General features: G+C 43.4%; 2 protein-coding genes across 6 annotated transcripts in view; both read left to right on the top strand.

Annotated features, from left to right (window-relative positions):
* The window catches only part of LOC120383727 (bMERB domain-containing protein 1-like), a 73,330-nt gene that overhangs the window by 247 nt on the left and 50,667 nt on the right, over positions 1-22,416 (top strand). The window contains exon 1 of one of the 3 annotated variants that reach the window (XM_039501930.1): positions 20,684-20,782. The exons of 1 other annotated variant lie outside the window; for it this stretch is intronic. In XM_039501930.1, the coding sequence (XP_039357864.1) occupies positions 20,704-20,782 (79 nt within the window). In that variant the 5' untranslated portion in view covers positions 20,684-20,703. Of the gene's footprint in view, positions 1-20,683; positions 20,783-22,416 lie in introns of those variants that run through there. One more of the 3 variants, XM_039501928.1, reaches the window with a different exon arrangement.
* MFSD6L (major facilitator superfamily domain containing 6 like) lies at positions 213-9,150 on the top strand. Of its 3 annotated transcripts, XM_039501925.1 has the most exons (4): positions 213-431; positions 1,102-1,176; positions 1,521-1,587; positions 3,429-9,150. In XM_039501925.1, the coding sequence occupies exons 3-4, from the start codon at positions 1,576-1,578 to the stop codon at positions 5,421-5,423; spliced, it is 2,007 nt and encodes a 668-aa protein (XP_039357859.1). In that variant the 5' UTR covers positions 213-431; positions 1,102-1,176; positions 1,521-1,575; the 3' UTR covers positions 5,424-9,150. The 3 variants fall into 3 exon arrangements, with proteins under 3 accessions (XP_039357859.1, XP_039357860.1, XP_039357861.1); XM_039501926.1 differs by lacking the exon at positions 1,521-1,587; XM_039501927.1 differs by lacking the exons at positions 1,102-1,176; positions 1,521-1,587.

Here is a 22,416-nt window from a genome sequence, read left to right as displayed (position 1 = left end):
GGGGAAGGAGGAGGGTGGTGTGAGGGGAAGGGCCTGAGGGGAAGTGGGGAGGGGGAGGGGGAGGGGGAGGGCAGAAAAGTCGGAGCGGGTCCGGGCTGCAGTTCGCTCTCCCCTCCGCAGGGGGCGCTGCGCTCTCCCCGTGCCCCCCGCGCCGCCGGCCCCTCTAGCCCGCGGGAGCCGAGCAGCTCGATGGTCGCTGGCCGTCTCCTAGCAGCAGCCCCCTCGCTGCCGAGGCCGCCGCGCGTGGTCCGTGGGGTCGGGCGGGAGCCAGGCCCGGCCCCCTGGGCAGGTGTCAGGAGGGGCGCGAGCGAGGGCCCGCCCTCCGCAGGTGCAGGAGGCGGGGCCACGCCCGCGCAGGTGACGCGTGCGCAGTGCGTGGCCGGGGTGAGCCCGTACAGCGGCGCGCGTGAGGAGCTGGCCCCAACCCTCAGGTACAGACCAGGGGTAGGGGCTGGTCTCTAGGGGGCTGCCCGGCGGGAGGGGAGGTCGCCCAGGGATGAGGAGCCGGGGGGGGAGCCCCCCGTCCCACCCCCACCCACGTAGTCGCCCCTCCCGTGGGGCCTGGCAGAGCCCCCTGTTCCTAGCCCAGAGCAGGCCCCTGGTGGCCCTGCAGGGCCTGGCTGGCTGGCTGGGCTCTCCCTGGTGACCTCGTGGCCCAGTGGACGGGTTGACGATGGGCATTGGGGGGCAGGCGCGGTGCCCCTGCCCTGCCCCAACCCGGGGGTGGGTCGAAGAGCTGCCATGGCACAGAGTCTCACAACCAGGGATGGGGGGGCTGGAAGGGGCCTTGAGAGGTTGTCTAGTCTAGCTCCCCCACCCCGGGCGGGACCTAGTGACCCTGGACCATCCCTGACGGTGTTTGTCCAGCCTGTTCTTAGAAATCTCCAGAGATTCCCCAGCCTTCCTAGGGAGCCCTGGTCCGGTGCTTACCTGTGTGCCATATCCCTGTATAATTTTCCTTAGAACAGGAAACAGATTAGGGACTTGTGTCGCCAGTATCCAGCAGCAATAGTCTTGGAGTACGTCTGGGCCTGAGTCTGGTCTCTCTTGTGCACACAACTGTATAACTCTTTGATTAATGGAATTATTTCTGATTCACAGTGATGTAAGTGTCACCAGATTCAGACTCTGTCATGCACACTCTGCTTCCTGATCCCAGCACCATAGAAATATTGTGTAAGTTGCTTACTCACATGCGTTCTTATCACTTACCAGTACAGAGTCTTTGTGCCATTCATTTACCATTTTGCTTTGGAAACCTTCATGCTGCCACTGTTAAACAAATAGTAAATACTATGTTAATAATCTTCTGTACTCTGGAATCTAAGGTTTCAGAGTAGCAGCCGTGTTAGTCTGTATCCGCAAAAAGAACAGGAGTACTTTTTTCTGAAATCTAAGTATATTTCCTTCTACAGTATCATTCTGCCCTGCTAGCTGCTGGGTGTGGAGACTTTTTAAAACATTTCCAGATGCATCTAATCCCCAGCAGAGCTACAGAAATATGTTGTCTCCTTTTTTAGGAAAATTCAAGACAGTGTACGGTGAGGATTTGTTAAAGGAAATTTCAGAGTTTACATGGAGCGCCAGGTATCATAAATCTATAAACAGTTTGAAAAATGCTTCTGGCACAAAATACAATGAATTTGAGATGATGTTCCTCCTCATTGATGTAGAACAAAGTACAGTTAGTGGAGTTTTTTCAAAAGTGTAGCTGCAAAACTGCCTAGATCACAAATACTAGATATGCTGATAGCATTTCTTAAGTGTCTTTTAGCTCTATTACAATAAACTGAGGAATGGGGACAGCACCTGAACTTTGTGTTGTTTTGTTACCAGTTGTTTTGTTAGAACTGGACAAGGTACAGAGAAGGGCAACAGAAATGATTTAAGTGTATGGAACAGCTTCCATATACGGAGAGATTAAAAAGACTGGGACTTTCAACTTGGAAAAGAGACAACTAAGGGGGGAGATGATAGAGGTTTATAAAATCATGAATGGTGTGGAGAAAATGAATAAGGAATTATTTACTCCTTCACATACCACAAGGACCAGGAGTCACCCAATGAAATTAATAGGGCAGCAGGTTTATAACTAACTAACAAAAGCAGTTTCTTCTTCACACAACACACAATCAACCAGTGAAACACATTGCCAGGGGAGGTTGTGAAGGCCAAACCTACAGTGGGGTTCAAGAAATAATTAGATAAATTCATGGAGGACAGGTCCATCAATGGCTATTGATAGGGCACTACCAAATTCAAGGTCCATTTTGGTCAATTTCATAGTCATAGGATTTTAAAATTAGTCAATTTCATAGTTTCAGATGTTTATGTCTGAAATTCCACTGTGTGGTACCATGGGAGTCCTGACCCAAAATGGGGCCATAGGGGGTTGCAAAGCTGTTGTAGGGGTCGGTCACTGGATTGCCACCCTCATTTCTGCATTTCCTTCAGAGCTGGGCTCTGAAGGCAGGCACCATGGAGCTTCCTGCAGCTGGGGGAGGTACCCAGAGCTGGGTCTGATCTCCTCCCGAGAGCGGCCGTGCAGGGGAATAGGAAATCCTGTCCCTCCCCACCTCTGCTGGGACTAGCAGCTAGAGCCTGGTAGGAGTCCCAGTGCCCCCAGCCCTGCCCCTCTCCTCCAATAGCTAGATTTTACGGAGGAGATTTGATTTCACGGGCCGTGACTCATTTTTCACAGCCGTGGATTTGGTGGGGCCCAGCTATTTGATAGGATGGTCAGGGATACAGCCCCATGCTCTGGGTGTTCCTAGCCTCTGACTGCCAGAAGCAGGGAGTGGACAAGGGGATGGATCACTTGATGATTGCCTGTTCTATTTGTTCACCTCTGAAGCACCTGGCATTGGCCACTGTTGGAAGACAAGATACTGGGCTAGATGGACCCAATATGACCGTTCTTATGTTCAGCCTTTTCATTTAGACTAATATCTCTAATGTCTGTAACTTGAAGTCTTTAAACTATGATTTGAGGACTTCAGTAACTCAGCCAGAGGCTAGGGGCCTATTAAGTAGGGGAGATTCTGTGGCCTGCAATGTGCAGGAGGTCAGACTAGAGCTAGATAGAGAGACTAGATGTCCCGATTTTTGGTTCTTTTTCTTATATAGGCTTCTATTACCCCCCACCCCTGGTCCCGATTTTTCACACTTGCTGTCTGGTCACCCTAGAGCTAGATGATCATGCTGGTCCCTTCTGACCTTAAAGTCTATGAGTCTAATCTCTTTTTGTGAGTGCACTTCATTTTTAAACTTTTCAATTTAAACATTCGGAGCTTGGCATTTGAACGGCCAGGCTTATAAGTAGTGAAATATTTGACACTTTCTGAAAAGTCTGTTTCTCTTCTAACTTCTTACCTGTTATTTATGAAATACTCAAAAAGGGTTTGTTTTTGTGTCTTATTTATTTTCAGGTCTCTTTCGGAAAGCATGCAACCGAAGCCATGAGTACAAATAAACAGTGGGATGTTAACAAAGCGCTGGCTGTTGCCAGCCTCTTCCATTTTGTTTCCAGTGCAGGAAATGCCTGTGTGATTCCATTTTTAACTCTTTACTTCCGGCAGCTGGGGCTGACTGCCCCTTTAGTAGGTATTATCATTGGAATTAAGCACTTAATATCATCTCTCTGGGCTCCACTATGCTCCTACTTTTCAAAGAGCCACAGGAAAAGGAAAGTTCTCATTACTGGATCATTGCTGTGTTCAGTGGGAACCGGTTTGCTGCTTACACTTGTCCCGCCTTTGAGCAAGGATGTCATGTACAAATATTGTAATCTAAGCCAGCAATCAAGTAGCTTATTGAATTCAGTTGAGGTGCCGGACATGAGTCTGAACAATCTGAGTGCTGTAAATCCCAGTACTGTTACCAATAAAGAAATGGTGTCTGCAGAAACACTAAGAACAGCTACAAATGTTTTGGTGACGAGTGGAAAGCCACCGCTAACAAGTTCAGCTTTCCAAGAGTTGTTTACCTTTACAGATGCACAGAAGAAGAATGGTAAAATAACTGGTGAAGTGGGTATAACTGCAGACCATTACAATAATAGGCCTTCTGGCAAGATAGCTGCTTCTATGAATGCAATTAACCAGATGATACAAGAACTTGAGACACTCACTTCAAATGAAACACCAATCCATGGGCTTGAGAAGGAGACCAAAACTCCAGAGGCTGGGCTGCTGAATGTGAATAGTAATCCTGAGAAAAACCTTTCTATTGGTGGAAGTACTGAATTTTCTTTACTTCAAACAAACCTTCACCCTGCTGGTCGAGCTGCTTATGTTTTTGAAAATCTGTCGAGTCACTGGGAGAAAGTTCGGGATGTCAACTTTGAGCTCCTACAAGATATTAACTTTCTTGACCGTGAGCACCAGATTTTTCTCATGGTGCTAGGTGCTGTTGTGTTTTGGGAGCTGTTGGCTGCACCTCTCGAATGGATGGTTGATGACAGTCTTTATGAATATCTTGACTTTGTTGATGCAACTGACCGATATGGGAAGCTTTGGATTTGGAGTTATTTGGGTGCATCTGGAGGAGCCTGCGGTATCACCATATTTGTAGATCAGCTGAACTGCTTCCTCAGTGCTAAAATCTCTCGTTTCGCTGTGCACTTCTATGGCTATGCCGTACTCATCACACTCACATTGCTCATCAGTGTCTTTCTTCCTATCCATGTTTCCAAGAAAACAGAGCATGTGAACAAAACTGTCAAAGCTCTGAACCTCATTGGAAGTGATGGCCGAACAATTCTCTCTGCTGTCACCGTCTTCCTTACAGGAGTAATTGGATCTACTGTGCAGAATTTTCTCTTCTGGCAAATGCAGGACCGAGGCAGCAGTGAATTATACATGGGTCTCTCGGTGGCTATTGGACTGATTGCTGAAATTCTGCTTTATGTCTTCAGAAGCAAGTTACTAAGGGCTCTCTCAAGTAGTGGTACTGTTGCACTGAGTTTAAGCTGCCTTTCAGCACAGCTTCTGTACTATTCGTTCCTATGGAATGCGTGGTCAGTACTGCCTATTCAGATGTTGTGTGCCTTCAGCAATGGTGCCTTATGGTGGGCAGTTAATATGTTGGTTGACGATGTAGCCAGTCCTGGGACAGAGAGAGCTCTGCATATTGTCCTCCAGGGCCTCTCATATGGCTGTGGAGCTAGCCTAGGAAGCTTTGCAGGCGGATTTGTTGTGAGCAACTTTGGCTTGGCAGTTCTGTACAGGGCATGCTCTGTAAGTTTGGCACTGTGGTTAATCTTGTTCCTGATTGTCCAGTCTAAGTTGCCTCGGCAGAAAAAAATTAATTATTCTCGTCTCCTGGCTGCAGATCCTAGTGATGAGAGTGACTCTGACGAGGAGAAGGAAAGGGACTGGCTAGTGAAAGCTATGAAAGATGAGAACTTCAGTAGGAATTGGTAACATAATCATATTTGATCAGCTGTTCTGCAGTAGAACAAATTCAGAGTACAAAGGTGAAATTATTAGGCAGGGAGGAAAGAAATGCCCAGGAATTACTAATCATTCCTAAGTGATGGAATATACAGTGTACATATTTGCTTGGAAAGCTGTGTATCAAGACCATGTTTTATAAATCTTTTATTTTCTTAAGATTAATTTATAGTAAATATTTGTAGCATTTTTTAACTTAATCATTACGTTTCCCACATCCAAGTGGAAGGCCTTTTGAGATGTGCATTTGCTAAAATAAATGCAGTTTAGCTTTTAATCCAAAGGGAGAATTTGGATGCATATTTCTCAGAGCTATAGCTGCTGACAGTCAGAGCTATACCTTAGCACAGTCTAATCAATTTAAAAAAAAGATTTACAGTGCACTAAAGTCAGTAAGGAACCATCCCTCCCAGGCTCAGTTTTCAACAAATAAGGATTATAAATGAAAGAAACACCCTGTTGGCTTTAGTTTGACCTCTCAAATCAGTCTTGCTATAGGCTTGGTCAGCAGTGAAAAATTATATTGGCATTGCTATGTCGGTCAGGGGTGTGAAAAAACATAGCTCTGGTGACACAGCCCCTAGTGTGGATGCAGCTATGTCACCAGAAGTGCTTCCGTTGATTTAGCTAATATATTTGGGGAAGTGCTGTCCCTACATGGACAGAAAAAACCCTTTTGTTGGCGTAGGTGGCATCTACACTAGGAGGCTGTGCTGGCATAACGTCCATAATGTAGACACAGCCATAGACTGCACATGTTTATGATGGCAGTGTAGTCTAGTGGATAGAGCACCAGATGATCTCAGAAGACTTGGCTTCCTCTGCCACTGGCCTGCTGGATGAGTTTGGACAAGTCACTTTCTCTTCCTGCACCTCAGTTTTCCCCATCTGTAAATGATACTTTGTAAAGGGCTTTGAGGTCTATGGATTAAAACCATAAGAGCTAGGTATTTATGGTGGTTGTTTAGCTAGAGGTATAATTGTTTAGGTGGCTGTGAAGACAATGTTGACAAATAACTAGGCTTCCTTATAGTCAATATTTTTTAAAAGGGTGGCTGGAGTACACTCCCAAATGTTGAAGTCAGTGAGCCAACAAAGCATCATGTGGCTTATCTTTGACATAGTGCGTCCTTGGGCCTCTGAGGACCATCTATTTCATCTTGATCTGAGTAGCCTCTGCTTGGATCAATGTGCAGTAATGCATGCTGGTGACCTGTGTGTATACTTGTAGCATGGTATTCACAAAAATGCTTAGCACTGGACTGAACTGCTCCCATTGAAATCAACAGGATCACTGACTTCTGTGGGAGCACAGTTAGGCCCAGGCTGAGTGCTTTTGAAAATCCCACCCATACAGTCCCCATCACTGGAGTATTACAAACCTTAGTAAATCATCCTTGTAAGGTTGGGAAGTAGCATCGTCTGCACAGAAAGATGGAATGACTTGCCCAGTGTCACACAAGGTGTTTGTGGTGGAGCTGAATGCAGATCTCCGAAGTCCCAGGACACTGCTGTAACCACAGTGCTATCCTTCCTCTACTTGGACTTGTGCAGACTGCATCTCCATATTAAGGATAGAGATGGATAGAGCACCATCTTTTATATCTTTCAAAAGATAGCTGCTACCTGCTTTATTTTGTGCAAGTTAAACATGGCACTTTCTACACCCTTTTCATTGGGGTAAGTTTGGGTAACCTGTATTTTTAGAATACACTATTCAGTGCATTTGGACAGGAATATATCTGCACTTCTCAGGGGCTGGTAAATGAGTAACTTTAAAGAGCCCCCGAGATTTGTCCAATTATAATCTCAAAAGCATGCAAATTCCAGCATAGTTTTCTTCATAGGCACCTACAAAATAAAAATGATTTGGCTGACCTCACCAAAAGGTCCATATTAGACCTCACTAAAAATGGGCCATGAGTCTTTTTGCCCTTCAGGCTAAGGTTGAGTGTAGTGCCAGTGTAGTAGTTATACTGTCTTTCAAAAGTTTACATCCTTCCTTTTCAGAGGAATGGGGTTTAATACTTAGTGGATGTTTAGATATAGTTTGCTAGTTCAGGCTTAAAGTTTTACAAACCATGAGAGTGGTAGCTGCAAGCAAACTAAATATTTTGGCACATTTAACATGCAATAGTAGCAGGGCTCATAAAAGAGCTGTAAATAAAATGATATGCACTTGGCTTAATGAATGTTTGACCTAACACCTTCCTAATTCAGTGGGAAGTGGTACAGAAGTGACCAGCAAGGAAAGGGGATACCATTGAATGGTATTTTGTTGCTAATTACACATCAATAACAACTGATATGCAAGTCAGATCATTTCAGCCCAACAAGCTGCCTGCAACTTTCTGGCACAAATCCACTTTGCCTTGCAATATACTCTACTAGAAATCCTTTATATAGAGAATTGTCCTAGTGCCAAGAACAGCTACAAAACTTATTTTATCTTGTCCATCAGAAGGGGAAAAAAATGTTACTATCTCAGGAATTCAAATCAAACAAGCTGGGAACAATTTTAGTGTCAAAAGAATTTGCATCTCAGCCCTATTATCACATAGTACCTCATCAACAAGTGGTGATCAGTAATACTTAGTGCAATTACTTATTTTTAAAAAGTTAAAAGGTATCTGACAGCAACCATAAGTAAAATAAAGAAGTTGCAAATGCAGTATTTAAAGGGACAGTGTCTGTTACACACACTGATACGTGGGGATGTTTAGAAAAGTGAGAGAACTTAAATTTGGCCTCAAATTTAGTTAAAACAAACTTTGTAAAACCTCAGACCAATGGAAATGTACATTTTTAAAGTCCAGTGAAAACAGGTTTTTTTAATCAGAAACAGTCCCCTTCAGTGGTTGAAACTCTAGATTTTACAGCACAAAAAATCTGGAAGTGAAACTGACTCAGTGCTCGTCTACAACAGACCTTAACTACGTCTGTTTATACTTAAATCTGTGCAACACCCTTGTGTAGACACTTCCTCACCCCTTTCTCTGCTTGAAGCTGGGTCTGTCTCTGCAGTACTCTCAGCCCCAGCAATGAAAAGTGAGGGGCTGTGCGCAGAATAATAGGTGATTCTCCTGCCCTTTAGAGGCTCAACTTGCTGGTTCGACAGCATTCCCAGGCCCTTCTACCCAGGAGAACAAGGGGCAAAATTTAATTGTCTTGACATTCACTTAACTCCTTTTAGTTGGTTTTTCTAGCTGTACTTCCATTTGCTTTAGTTGGTTTCTGTCATATCCCTAGCATTCTTTTAACAACTATGAATCTTGTCAAGGCTTTTAATGCTATTAGGACTAAACAACCAACAACTCCATATCAACTAATCTGCCATTGTGTAGAGTAGGTATTCAGTCTCTTGTAAAATAAGTGATGAATGGCTAAGCTTGGTGGATTTAGAAATACACCCACACCAACAACATGTACTTAGATCACCTACTAATAGCCCCAAAGTATTAATGAAATTCCTGCATGGATGTTTTCCTGTTGCACTATCATTTATTATTGTTTACAGTATTAACAGGCGTGTCGTATGTAAGATATGGGAGCTATAATTGTTGTGCTCTACTTGGCACGGGAGAGGCCTCACTTGGAGTACTATGTCCAGTTCGGGGCACCACACTTTAAGAAAGATTTGGACAAATTAGAGAGAGTCCAGAGGAAAGCAACAAAAATGATAAAATATTTAGACAACCTGACGTACTGGGAAAGGTTAAAAAAACTGGATGTGTTTAGTCTTGAGAGAAGAAGACTTGGGGGCGGGGGCTGTGGGGACCTGATAGGTCTTCAAATATGTAAAAGGTTGTTTTAAAAAGGATGGTGAACAATTGTTCTCCATGGCAACTGAAGGTAGGACAGGAAGTAATGGGTCTAATCTGCAGCAAGGGAGATTTTGGTTACATATTAAGAAAAAAATTCTAACTATAAGCATAGTTAAGCACTGGAATAGTCTTCCAAGAGAGATTATGGAATCTCCGTTTTTTGAGGTTTTAGGAGCAGATTAGATTGATTTTAGTAGGCAAGGCCTCAGTCACTAAAATTAGCAGATTGGTTGTGTAAGAAAGTGCCAACATAGTCACTTTGCTGACCATAACTAATCTTTAAACTCTGCAGAACACTACACAACTCTGATTCAAATAGCCAGAATTTAAATAACTGGTTGCATCATCTTATATTTTGATTTTTATCACTGAATCCTAAGAAAACTACCTTCTACAACATTCTAGGTTCTAGCTTTTCCATGTGTGTCCTATACAAGCATTGTAACCAGAGCTGGGTGCAGCATGGTGGCTTCATTTCACAGTGTAACGTTGCAAACTTTTCCTTTAGTTTCTATTAATGTGTGGTTCGCATTCTCTGAGATTTACTTAAAGTTGCAAGTTCCAACAGAACTACAGTCTCAAAGCAAAACTCAGGTGAAATTGTAAATTTTTCATGCTTTTGATTCAGAATTGTAAGAATTGTCCTGGGTGCTCCAGAAAGATTCATTGGACTCAGCAGACCTTTCCACAAAGCTTTTTTCATTCTTGAGTTTGTAACGAAATATAAATCCAGGTGAGTTTCTAGAAAGGATTTCAGGTTTTGTAATGAACACTTTCCCCAGCTCTGCTTGTAACAAATACATCTTTTCTAGTTCATTTCCTTAAGGTGGCTCCCGGTAGCTGTAACTTCACCAGAATGTCAGATATTTTCAGTAATGTTCTATTACAAATAGGAATATTTGCATGTTCCAAAACTTAAAAACTGGAGCTCTCCTGAATCTGCCCTCTTTTATCATGGAATATGCTGCTTTTCAGGCATCATGTGCACTCTATCAAACACCACTAAGACTTTCCATATTACTTTACCAGTAAAAATGCTGCTTATTCTTTTTGCCTGTCTCTGAAATATGTGCTGTTCTGAGGGCTGTGTGAATGGTGTGCTCCAAATCAGATTTAAGCACTTGGAAGAGTGAAATAAGATTGGAACTCGATGTTGAATTGCTAATGTTGCAAATTCTCGAGATGGTATCTTCTGTAGACTTCATAATTGAAGGTACCTTGTACACACTTTCTGAGCTATTAAGCAGGTATTGACTCTTGGTTAGGTGAACATGTAGGGAACTAAGCCAAGAGATAAATATTGACTGAGATGGATATCAATATTTACCCTGAGAATTCTTGAAGCTTATTAAACATGAAGTCAGCATACAGTATATATTGCTACATTCATTCAAACAGACACATTTTTAAAGAAGCCTCAACCCAGTTTCTACTCGTTCATGGGCTGGGACTAAGTCTTCCTATGTGTGTGTACATTGCTTAACCTAACTGGCCTCGATCCTCATTGGGACCTCTGGACACTATAATACAAATACTGTTATTGTGCCCAGAGTCAATGATGCATACAAATTAGGTAAAGAAACACTTAAAATGCTAGTAGTTTGTAACGCAAAAATAGAAGCTAGATTGAGGCACCTTTACAAATTTAATCTTAATATCTTCATCTGTAATATTTTGAAATGCTTCCGCTATGGCTGTGGATTTCTAGTATAACAGTTTGCTTTCTTCATCTATCCTAACTTCCTTCCTCTAGGGTGTCTATAGTGACAGTCACTCTAGTAACTAAAACTACTCCCTTCTATTTGGGCCAGCAGTCTACCGGGGAGATGTTAGATAGCTAGTGAAAAAGTATAGTCATGTGATCTAGCCAGCCAGGTGACAGAACTTTGTATGTGTGATTTGATTGGACATAGGATGAAGTAAAAAACATTTGTAATTGACTTCTGAGCCAATCATGTTGCTGTTGTTTGCATATGCAATCTAATTATTAAGGATGATTCCAGAGTTCCCTATTGTTGATCCCTATTGAGTTAAGCGATAGAAAACAGCTGAATTATCACATGACTTGTAAAGCCATGAGGAGCCAAACATTTATTTTATAGGTTTCAGAGTAGCAGCCGTGTTAGTCTGTATCCGCAAAAAAAACAGGAGTACTTGTGGCACCTTAAAGACTAACAAATTTATTTAAGCATGAGCTTTCGTGAGCTACAGCTCACTTCTTCGGATGTATTTTATAGTTCTTCCACAAGAATAGGATTTCAGGTTCACCAAACTGAACAGAGCTGGTAAAACCTGGATATAGGAACCTAGATTTTGCAGGTAGCCATCACTGCCTTGTGTTGCCCAGTGATATATTTGAATGTGATGATAGGCAGAAGTTTAACAATGTGGTGATTAACTGACAGTACATGGCCCTTGCTTCTTCATGGAAAAAAATTTAAAGGCTTTGATTCTTGTGTATTTTGTTGTGTGTGCCTTGGAGCTATATGAAATTTCGTATTGTCTACTCAAATTGCCTTTTAAAGAGCTCTAAATCACTATATCTGTCTTAATGTTTTCCCACCTGCCATTTAATATTTGTGGCATTTGTCCGCATATCTCAAATACCATAGAGACTGTGTTGCTGTTTTCTTGATATGGGCAATGCACTTTAATATTAAGCTTTTAATATATGTACCCTTTCTACTGGATATCAATGTACATGCACCTTTTGGCTTTTTATAGAAATAACTATGTACAGAGAAATAGTTGGGCTTTTAAGACACATTCTTCTGTTACACTGGAAGTTTTGCTATTAGTAAATCTGTTCTTACGCAGCCTAATGTAAAAATCCTTTTAGAACAGGGTCCATTAAAGACTTTTAGCCTTGAATTCTAGGACTTTGGAAGGCTGTGCATGTAGTCAGACTTACACATTTATACTTGAGAATTGATTTGCACAGGGCATGCTGACTGGAACATAAATGTGCTGGCCTGCTTGCTACTCGACTTCCAACCTTACCATGTGGAACGTCCAACACATCTGAATGTAACTTTTTCATTTGAAATTACTTCTGCCTTCCGTTTTGCAGTGATTTTATTTGATGACGACTGTGAAGCAAACTGACCTTCATGCTTTAATTGGATCATAAACTCAGCCATGTGATTCTTTAACTGTTGCTAGATTAAATCCTGTATTTTTAGTAGCACAATATAAATTTCTAAAACATTCTCATTTTGTCCATTAGCGATTTACCTCCTGAAGATGAGACTATCCCTGTAAATATTCAACTCTTCTGTTGATTAAACAGTTTACACTGTTGTTTTTCCCTGCAATGCAGAGCAGTGAAAACAAATCTGAGGTGATTTTCATTGAGAGCTCACAAATGGGTTTTATGGCGGATGCTCTTCATTTAATGAGCTGAGTCACAGTCAGATGCTGGATTCTTTTACATTTTACATGTGTAATTGAGGTACAATAATAAGCTGCTTGATTTTAAAAACAAATTGAAGTATAAATAAACCAACAGGTGTTTGTACTTGTACAGGAAAGAGCCATTTCCTGCCTCCACAGAGATTTTGTTTGTCTCATTAACAATAAATGATTTGACCAACAGTTGAAAAGTACAGTGCAACTTCTAAAAACTTGCAGTGCATGAACTAGGAAGCCCAAGATACTCTTGGGGCTGAACAGCTCATGGAAAATACTGAGGTTATATATTTTCCAAAAACCACAATCTCATCAAGTGCCAGATATTGCATTCCTTAATGCCCTAAATTACTGCATTAATACAGTGCAGGTGATGGTACTGTATTTGCAAATCATTGGTTATTAAGAGAGGGAAAAGGTATTCACGTCAGCTGCTGTGAATAATCACAGGTCATCCATGCTGGGTTCTGCTGCTGTCTTTCAATTTGAAATCAACATTTCCAGAATCCTCTGCCTTTCATAAACACCTCTTCATTTGTCATCTGTATATTTTTGCTGCCAACCTCTGTTTGCACTGAGTTTACAAGCAGAATAAATACCTTTTAATTAATCAGAAATGTGGTGGTGTTTAAAATCCTTGACTCACTCAGGACTAGGCTGTTTCCCTTTGCTCTTAATTATGGGTGACTTGGTATTTCTGGTTTACTTTCATGACTTCTGCCCTTGGAACCTGTGACCGCCTCATGACTCCTAATGGTTATCATTGCAGCCAGAGGTTTGTGTTTTCTCTGTGGGTGAAGTTCACTCATGGTATTTTGGATTCAACACAGTAATGTTTAAAATCAATAAAAAATCCATCTTCCCAGCTGAGCAGAGGGTCAGTGCTGTGGTGGCATTGGGTACCACTCCATCCCATACTGAGCTATACAGCCCCTGGGTGGGATTATCAAAAGTGCCTACATGACTTTCATTGTCAAGTGAAAAACGCACTAGTCCTGTTGACTAAGTCACTTAAGATGCTTTTTAAAATCCCAGCCCATGACAGCTCTCATCTTCAAAATCTCACTGAAGCCAATGGCAACTGTGGTCAATGTTTTCAAATGTAGGCACCTAGCTAGGAGGTCTCAAAACCTTGCAGCTCCTATTGGCACGAATGGGTGTGCAGCACCTCTGAGAATGTAGACACTTATGTGTGTCTAAATATGTATTTAGATACATGACTTTTAGGCACTTGGGTTTGAAAATATTGGTCCTAACTTGGTAACACTGCATCTGGATCGGGATCACCGAATCTTTTCCTATGATGGGGCCTTGTACCTGTAGGACAGATCATTTCACCCTCTTGTGTCCCAGCAATACCTGCAGCGCCTTCTGCAGCACTGCTTCAGAGGGGAGACCACACTGCCTTCTCTTTCTCCTTGACTTGCACATGTGCAGCTGTCATGTTCATCTTTCTCGGCCTCCCATAAGAGAATGGAGGTCACTTTCCTCAAGAGCCCCCATCCAGTGGTTTCCCCAGATGAAACAGTCCATTACAATTCAATTTACATTCAACTAAACAAAAGTATTTCTTGGAATAAAAAATAGTTTGATACTAAATGCCTGAAATTTAGCTGTAATGGATGTTTTCTTGTCTACATCTACCCATTTATTCACTCAAGCTTTTCTATGGCACTCTCCTCACTATTGTCTGAGTCCTCTCAAACACTAATGGATTTAGCTTCACAATATTCTTGAGAGCTAGGTCAGTATTCTCCGTGCGTTACAGAGAGGAAACGAGACACACAGAGGTGAAGCAATTAAACCAAGGCCACACAAGGAGTCTCTGGCAAAGCCTGGAATTAAACCCACGGCTTGTGAGATCCAGTCCAGTGCCAGATTATCTTTCCCTCATTCTTAAATTAGAGAATATTTATAAAATGCTGACACATCATCTTTCTGCACATCTCCCTGTCTCCTGTGCTGAGGGTCATGCGCCTCTGGAAGGAATGGTTCCCAGAACACCAGCTTACCTATTGACACTCCCCATACACATACATGCCTTTGAGGTGAAAGTGCCTTCATTTTAAATACATCTTTTGGGCTCAGCTTTGCTCTGTCCTTCATTGTCCAAACAGAATACTGGGTCTTTCCTAAACTCTAAGTTAGTGTAAGAAAAAATTCTTTCCAGTGTGGCATTACCTAGGGTACGATCTAGAGCAATGAACAGTTTCCCCCCCTCAGTTCTCCACCCTGGGGTGCCTTTTACACTGCTTTGCTTTCACACAGCCTTCAGCATGTGTGTTACTCCCAGTTATGTTGTATGAGTGTTACGGCCAGCCACTCATGAATTACACTGCAGAGCAACACCAGTAAATTCCCAGTCCCAGACTTTCCCCAGAAATGTACATCTTGTACTGCCCAGTTCTCTCCTGGACAATACAAGCTCATATAAAATCTGTCATTTTATTAATAGAAAACAGTATGCAGAAATCCTATTATCCCAAATGGAGTTTCCCAAACACTTCAGTCCAAACACATTGGTTTAGAAAAACAATAAAACAAATTTATTAACTAGAAAAAATAAATTTTAAGTGACTACAAGTAATGAGGCATAAATGTCAGAATTGGTTACAAGAAAATAAAAATAAAGCACAACTAATACCTAACTTAACAAGCTAAGTGAATTCAAAGAAAAAAATATCTCTTGCCACCTGTTTCAGCAGTCTTGCTGAATTTCTTTTGTTCAGAATTCCTCCCCCAGGTCAATGCTGCTTCCTTTGTTCTTCAAGTGTTATTGATGCTATAGGTAGAGAGAAAGGGAGAGAGAATTTGGGTTGTCTGCTCTCTCTTCTTATAGTTTGAGAATCATCTCCAGCTGAGGTTCAGAAAGCAGCAAGTCTGTATGAATGGGAACCCCCAGCTGTTACTTTGTCAAGATGTAGATTTTTGCCCATATCCTTTTTCCTACCAAAGATTGGCTACTTCATTGGGTGATGGGCCATTTGATTTTGTTGACACCTGGCTGAAGCACTGGCTAGACTTTTGTTTCTGGGAAACTGGTTTGTGGCTGCTCTCCCAGACTTGAATCATGTCTTAGTAATACCATACAGAGGGATCTTATAACTTTACATGCAATGTTTCCACACATATTTTACCAGGACAATAATGATCAGCAAATTATGAGTTTTCAAATGATACCTCACAAGGCATACTTTGTACAAAATTTATCATAGTCCTGCAAAAGGAGTGAACATAGGAGTGCAGACTGTCACATCTATATCTGTAATCAACTCTTTCCTGTATCACAATTAACTCCTAACTATTCCTCTGCAAGACAAATTCCAGCCCAACTGTGGCAATGCAAGGTGCAGGCTTTCATTTTGTAGTCTAGAAACCCAGAGTTAAATTGTAAACATGTCAGGCTGTCTCTACAGTCTACACAGGAAATTGGTCTTTCTCATCGCTTTCTGCAAGTGTAGGAACTCAGCTTTACCAGAATTAGAGCTGATTGAAAAGGTTTTTTCCCCTTGTGGGAAAAAAATTTGGGGCAAAAAAATCAAACACCAATCTTTCTGCCCAAAATTGAAATATTTTGATTCTGAAATTCTGCTGTGATGCCTCATGGGAGTTGTAGTTTGGGTACCTCATGTTCCCATTCTCCTCCTTAGACTGAGCTCCCCACTTGGCCTACATTTCCCATGATACATCATGGTTTTCCCTTTTGGTGAGGGGAGGTAGTGCATCATTCCCATGACATGCATCATAGGATGTGGAGTTCAGTTTGGGAGTCCAGCCTATAGAGAATGGGGGAATGAGGCAACTGAACTACAACTCCCATGAGGCACTGCAGTGGGATTTTGGAATAAAAATATTTGGGGTTTGGGCCAAAAAACCAAAATTATTCTGGTTATCAGTTGTTTGGTTTTACAAAAAAAACAAAAGAATTTTCCAGAAAGCCAGTACTTTTTTCCAAAAAACTTGGTTTGTAGAAAGCCCCGTTTTCCATGGAAAAACAGTTTTGCTGGAAAATTTTTGACCAGCTGTTATGGTTCCAGCATGAGTTTTACCATTGAACACTCATTCCCTCTGTCCATGGGCACCCTTTCAAGGGACTAGGACCTACACCTGTATTTCTTTCAGGGTCGAATTCCATGGTTCATCCCACTTTTAGACTGAGTCCCTAAGTCACAGCACCCATATTCACCAGTGCTGTGTCCTCTGGGTTTTGGGGTCTGTTACAGACTTCCTTTCTGCAGTATGAAAACGTAGTCTCTTCAAAATAAAGTATGTATTTATCCAGAGGAACATAGGGATGAAAGGGTTAAAACAACAAGAGGCCTATACACACATTATCTTACCTAAATCTGAACCTTTTCCAGTTTCAGTAGGTCCACTTGTCCTAGGCACCTACAGCACTGGAGCTGGGCAAGACAGACTGTGCCCCTGCAGCTGCTGCCATGGTCTCAGTGTGATTCTCTGTCAGTGTCTCACCCACAGAGTTCCAACACCGTCTTTTGATCAAAATGCCTTTGCCTGTCCTGAGACCCCTGAACTTGGTCAATCTGATTTACGCATCTCTCCAAGGGGATCAGAGGCAGCCTTCCAGCAGTGGATTTGTTTGTTAAGACCTGCAATTGAGAGAGAGTCACTATCTGCAGTTGTGGATTGCAAGCTATCACTTTAAGAGTGGGGAGGTTTCCTGCTCCTTCTTGCAGGCCCAGGTGGTTCTGTATCAAAGTGTGTGAGCAGCATCAGTCTGGAAAGAATTAGCTTAAATCAATTAAACTCTCTCTCCGCCTTAGGGAGCAGCTTGTTTTCTCTCTGTGTTTTGAGGTTCATGTTTGTTGTTCTCAATTTTACAAAATCCAGTAGTTATGCTGCAAACTTCTCTCACTTCTCTAGGTGTATGCTGTGGTCATAACACCGGAGAGGTCTAAAACAACCCACAATTGAGTTAACTCTTTGCCCAAATGCACCAGACAGCACAATAGTAATCATAGAGGCAGATATATATACAATATTTATAAAATATAATACAGATATCTCCGATGTTCATCACACTAGCTCTAGCCAGGATGATTATCCTTGTGTATGATAAGAGGAGAACTGAAGTCCTCAGGGACTCTCATTGAAGTTTCTTAGCTCACATGTGTGGTAGCTTGAAGCAACAGGGCATCCAGACAGAGAGGGCTGAGGTCCAAGCAGTGGAGTATGTACTTGTTGCTACTTTGTTTTCTGTGTAACACTCCTTTTTACAGTTCTAGGAATCCATTGTCTTCATGAGGCAACTGCCATTTTGTTTTCAGTTCAGATGCACGTGTCACAGGAGATCCACACATTAGGGATTTCTTTCTTTCGTGTTAAAGCATAACCAGAGTCCTTGTGTTGGTGTTCTGAGAAGAGAACTTAAAAGCAGACAAATGGTAAAATGGCCACTTATGGGACTTGGAAGGGCCTCCAGTTTAATGCAAAAGAAGAATCTGGCTAGAGTTTTGTTGAAGATAGAGGCATGAAAAGATCTGTTTTTCTAACTGTGCTGGGAAAGGTGCCTTTAGTAGCCCCTAATGCCTACCATGTCCCACAGGACCCAGGCACAGTGGGGTTTAAGGACATAGAGGAGGTTTATAAAGATGTGGTGTGCCAAAATCCTAATAGGCCCATAGTTCTATTACACAAAACACAGGATGGGCTCAGGGGAGGGACTGTAAGTGTCACGAGCCTTCCTGGTTGTAGAGGCATGGGGAGGAACTGGGCAGCAGGCTCAGTACCTAGAGATCCCATTTGGAAGCAACAGGAAGCCTGGGGCCAGAGAACTCAAATGGGAAATCTGTGGGGATATGCTGGGAAACTTACAAGTGTAAGAATCTGGCCTGGGACCAGCAAGTTAAATAGGAATCTGCAGGGAGGCAGCCGACCTTTAAGTTAGCCTGAGTCTTGTGCTCTGCAAGCCAGAGAGGCTCCAGAAGCTGGTCACCTGCTGAAGGCACTGGATCTCCAGGAGAATGAAGGAGGAAGAAAGGCTCCAGGAGGGAGGTCACAGGCCATCCTGCAGTTCCTGGCCAATGTGGAGTTGGTGCTCGGGGTGGGGGCAGCATGCAGAGACCCTCTGCCACCCTCCCTTCCCTTCCCCCACGGGGCCGCAGGAATGTGCCAGCCGTTTCTGGGAGCAGTTGTGGAGCCAGGGCAGGTAGGAAGCCTGCCTTAGCCCCGCTGTGCCGCTGGACTTGCTGGGAGGAGTTGAGGGAGTGGGAGGGGTTGATCAACCGGGCCCCTGGAGTACCCTTGGGGACCCCAGATTCAGAAATGCTGGATTGGAAGGATTGTGAGCTGCAGATGGAAGGAGCTGTCAACAGACATGGGTACAGAAACCAGCACACTTAGGGTATTCGATACTCAGGGTCTTTGGGGGAGAGTATATGAGGGGCACTGGGCACTTAACAGATATACAGGAATTTCACAAATAAAGGGCAGGGACTGTTTTGTGTCAGTATAGCGCCTAGTGCAGTGAGGTTGGTCTGTGGCTGAGGTGCCTATTAATTATTAACAATAAATGAAGGTCGCTGCGCTGTGAGGAGCAGTTGGGGTGGGAAGACTCACAGAGAGACCTCAATGCCATAGGGTGATGGGTGGGGCAAGTAAACTCGTCTCTCTGACTGGAGAGTTACTGTACAGCAACAGGGAACAGATGATTTAGTGGTGGGATTTCTCTGGTTTCCTTCTGCCCTTTACAAAAATCCCTGTTTATGTGTCAGCCTGACTCTCCGCACATAACTGCCTGGCTTGCCTGCACATCAGCACTAGACTAAGAACCAAGTACATTTGCTATTGCGTCGTGGGTAGAGCTGGTTGGGAATTCTTGGGCAAAACTTTTTTTTTTTTGTGCGTGTGGCTGGAAGGCGCAGATTTGTCATACCAGTTTTGATAAAAGTTTCCTCAAGTCGGGATGGAATTTCTGGTCAGAGAGACAGACAGACAGCTTGAGTGACTTTCCCATATTTAGTGTGGTCTTGTCCAGGAAGGAGATAACTCTGGAGTTGATAGCAGAATGGTTACTGCTTCAACTCGGCCTCTGTTGGATGTGTCTTGAGGTGAGTTGTAGAAGTGTAGGAGCACAGGATGGCCCAGTGGTTAGGTTAGCTGGCATATTGGGAGACCTGGCTTCAAGTCCTTGCTCTTCTACAGGGTTCCTGTGCAACCTTGGGAAAGCCAGGTGGGGGGAAGATTTTCAAAGTCACTTAAGCATGAAATTCCCATTAAAACAACGAGGAGTCCGGTGGTACCTTAAGGACTAACAGATTTATTTGGGCATAAGCTTTTCAGGTAAAAAACCTACTTCTTTGGGTTTTTTATCCACGAAAGCTTATGCCCAAATAAATCTGTTAGTCCTTAAGGTACCACCGGACTCCTCGTTGTTTTTGTGGCTACAGTCTAACACGTCTACCTCTCTGATACTAAATTCCCATTGACTTTCAATGGGAGGCAAGTGCCATTTATGCCTTTGAAAAATCTCCCTCTTTGTCTCTCTGTGCCTCAATTCCCACTCTTTAAAGTATGGGATAATAGCACGGCCCAACTTCGCAGGGATGTTGTGAGGACAGGTACGTTATAGATTGTGAGGTGCAGCATTATAGTAACAGGGCTCCTATACGTATAGAAAGGACTAACAGTGTTCAAGAAAGCTTTTTGTCCTTGCTTCCACCAGAGGGAGCCCCTCTGTCCAATAATGAACACTTATATCTCGCCTCCTGCTGCTTCTGGTCTATTTCATATTCGTGCAGCTTTGCAAAAGCATCTCAACGGCTAATCATCAGACAGCAGCTGCCAGGCAGGTGTCAGGCTTCTCTTTTCTTTTCTGATTTGATCTCTCTCTTTCTCTCTTTTAATACATGTCTTTTCAAAGGGTGGGCTCTGGCTTCCCTCTGGAACTGGCTCCTTAGAAGTGCATCTGCCTGAGGAATTCTGGGCTCAGGAGGATTTGCTTTTTAAAAAAAAACACCTTTTCTTAGAGTATTATTACAAATAAGAAAGGTGTTAGGATGGAAAAGGAGAGCAGGACGCCTACCAGGTATGGATCATTGGAGTCAACCAAGTGGACAGCTGCAGACCCAGCCAAAGGTGAGAATGCTTTGCATGCATGTGGAGCAGCCAGGCATCCCCTGAGATCCCTGCCCGATGAGAGAGCTCAGCTACCTCTTCAGGCAACGGACTCAAATCCGCACTCAATGCCTGCAGAGCCTGCTGATGGATAGCACCCTGTCTGAGCTGGACCTCAACTGGACTGGTCTCCTAGCTCCCTTCTCTACGCCCACCCCTGCTAGTGATTATGATGGGGGTACATAGCAATCAGAGGGGGATGGGTGTTTAGAAATGTTGGGTGCCTCTGATGGTTTTTCTCATCACCTTGAAAGTTTCACAAGGGTAAGTCAGGGATTTTCCCATCCTCCCCCCCTAGGGCTAGGGGGTTGTTGGTGGCATGGGGGGAGGGTCTCGGGGTGCCTGCATAGCTCATTGGCAGGGTGAAGGCAATAGGCATTTTCAAAGCAGTCCTTTTCTGCTCAGCCACAGGGCTGTAATAGTGGCAGGCACTGGAGGAAGCAGGTGATCATGCTCATGAGTAGGAAAACCTGGCTGGGAACCAAGAGTTCTCTGTTCATTCACAAAATCAGCTCACACCAGCTCTTCCAGGCGGGAGTTTGTGCTGCAAGAGCACAGAGGTGGCAAAACTCCAGTGCCTTTGGGGACGCAGATGAGGGAAAGGGTGGATGATGGGGTTAGAGTAAATGAGAAACGTCCTAGCTTGTCTCTCTGGGTGGAGAAAGTATTAAAAGATAACACATCAGTCCCCAGAGCCCCCCAAAGCTGTGACTGCCTTTGAAAAATGATCCCCTCCTGGCTCTAATGGCTCGTTAATTTGATTCTTGAGAACATCATGGTGAATAATGAAGATGAGGGCAAGATTCAGGGATTTACATGTTCACGATGCTGCTAAATATTATTAGCTTCTGCTTTACAGTTCCCCAAGTGAGCATCTCAGGGCTGGCGGTTCTGGCAACAGCTGTGCTGGGGAGATTGATGGTTATCCATTTATCCAGAATATTTATGCCGAGTAGACGGTGTCTATTTATTCAAGTACGCAACCGTGTGATCAATGCCACCACAGAAATCTACATCCTGGGAGAGGTAGCTGGGCTTCAGATACACAGCAGCAGCTCTTTTATTGGCTGCTACATAACAGTGTGGGGAGTGTGGGCTAGTGGTTAGAGCAGTGAACCAAGGGGAGAGGGCAGGACTCCAAGGTTCTCTTCCAGATGCAGCTGCTCATTTGCTGTTTTCTCAGGAACCTCATTTCCCCGCTCTGTACCTGTTTCTCCCCCTGTGAAATGGGGATGATCACAGAACTGTAAGGCTGAAAGGGACCTCAAGAGGTCATCAAGTCTGGCCCCTTGCACTGTGGCAGGACCAAGTAAACCCAGACCATCCTGACAAGTGTTTATCCAACCTGTTCTTAAAAACCTCCAATGACGGGGATTCCACAACCTCCCTCGGGAGCCTGTTCCAGAGCTTAACTACCCATAGAGTTAGGAAGTTTTTCCTAATATCTAACCCAAATCTGTATGCTGCATATTAAGCCCATTACTTCTTGTCCTACCTTCAGTAGATGTGGAGAACAACTGATCACTGTCCTCTTTATAACAGCCCTTAACATATTTGAAGGCTGTTATGAGCTCTTCCCTTCTCATGACTAAACA

This window comes from Mauremys reevesii, linkage group 15, assembly GCF_016161935.1.
Source record: "Mauremys reevesii isolate NIE-2019 linkage group 15, ASM1616193v1, whole genome shotgun sequence".
NCBI classification, from domain to species: domain Eukaryota; kingdom Metazoa; phylum Chordata; order Testudines; family Geoemydidae; genus Mauremys; species Mauremys reevesii.
Note: the sequence above shows the minus strand (reverse complement) of the source record. Positions and strands in the feature narration are given on the sequence as shown.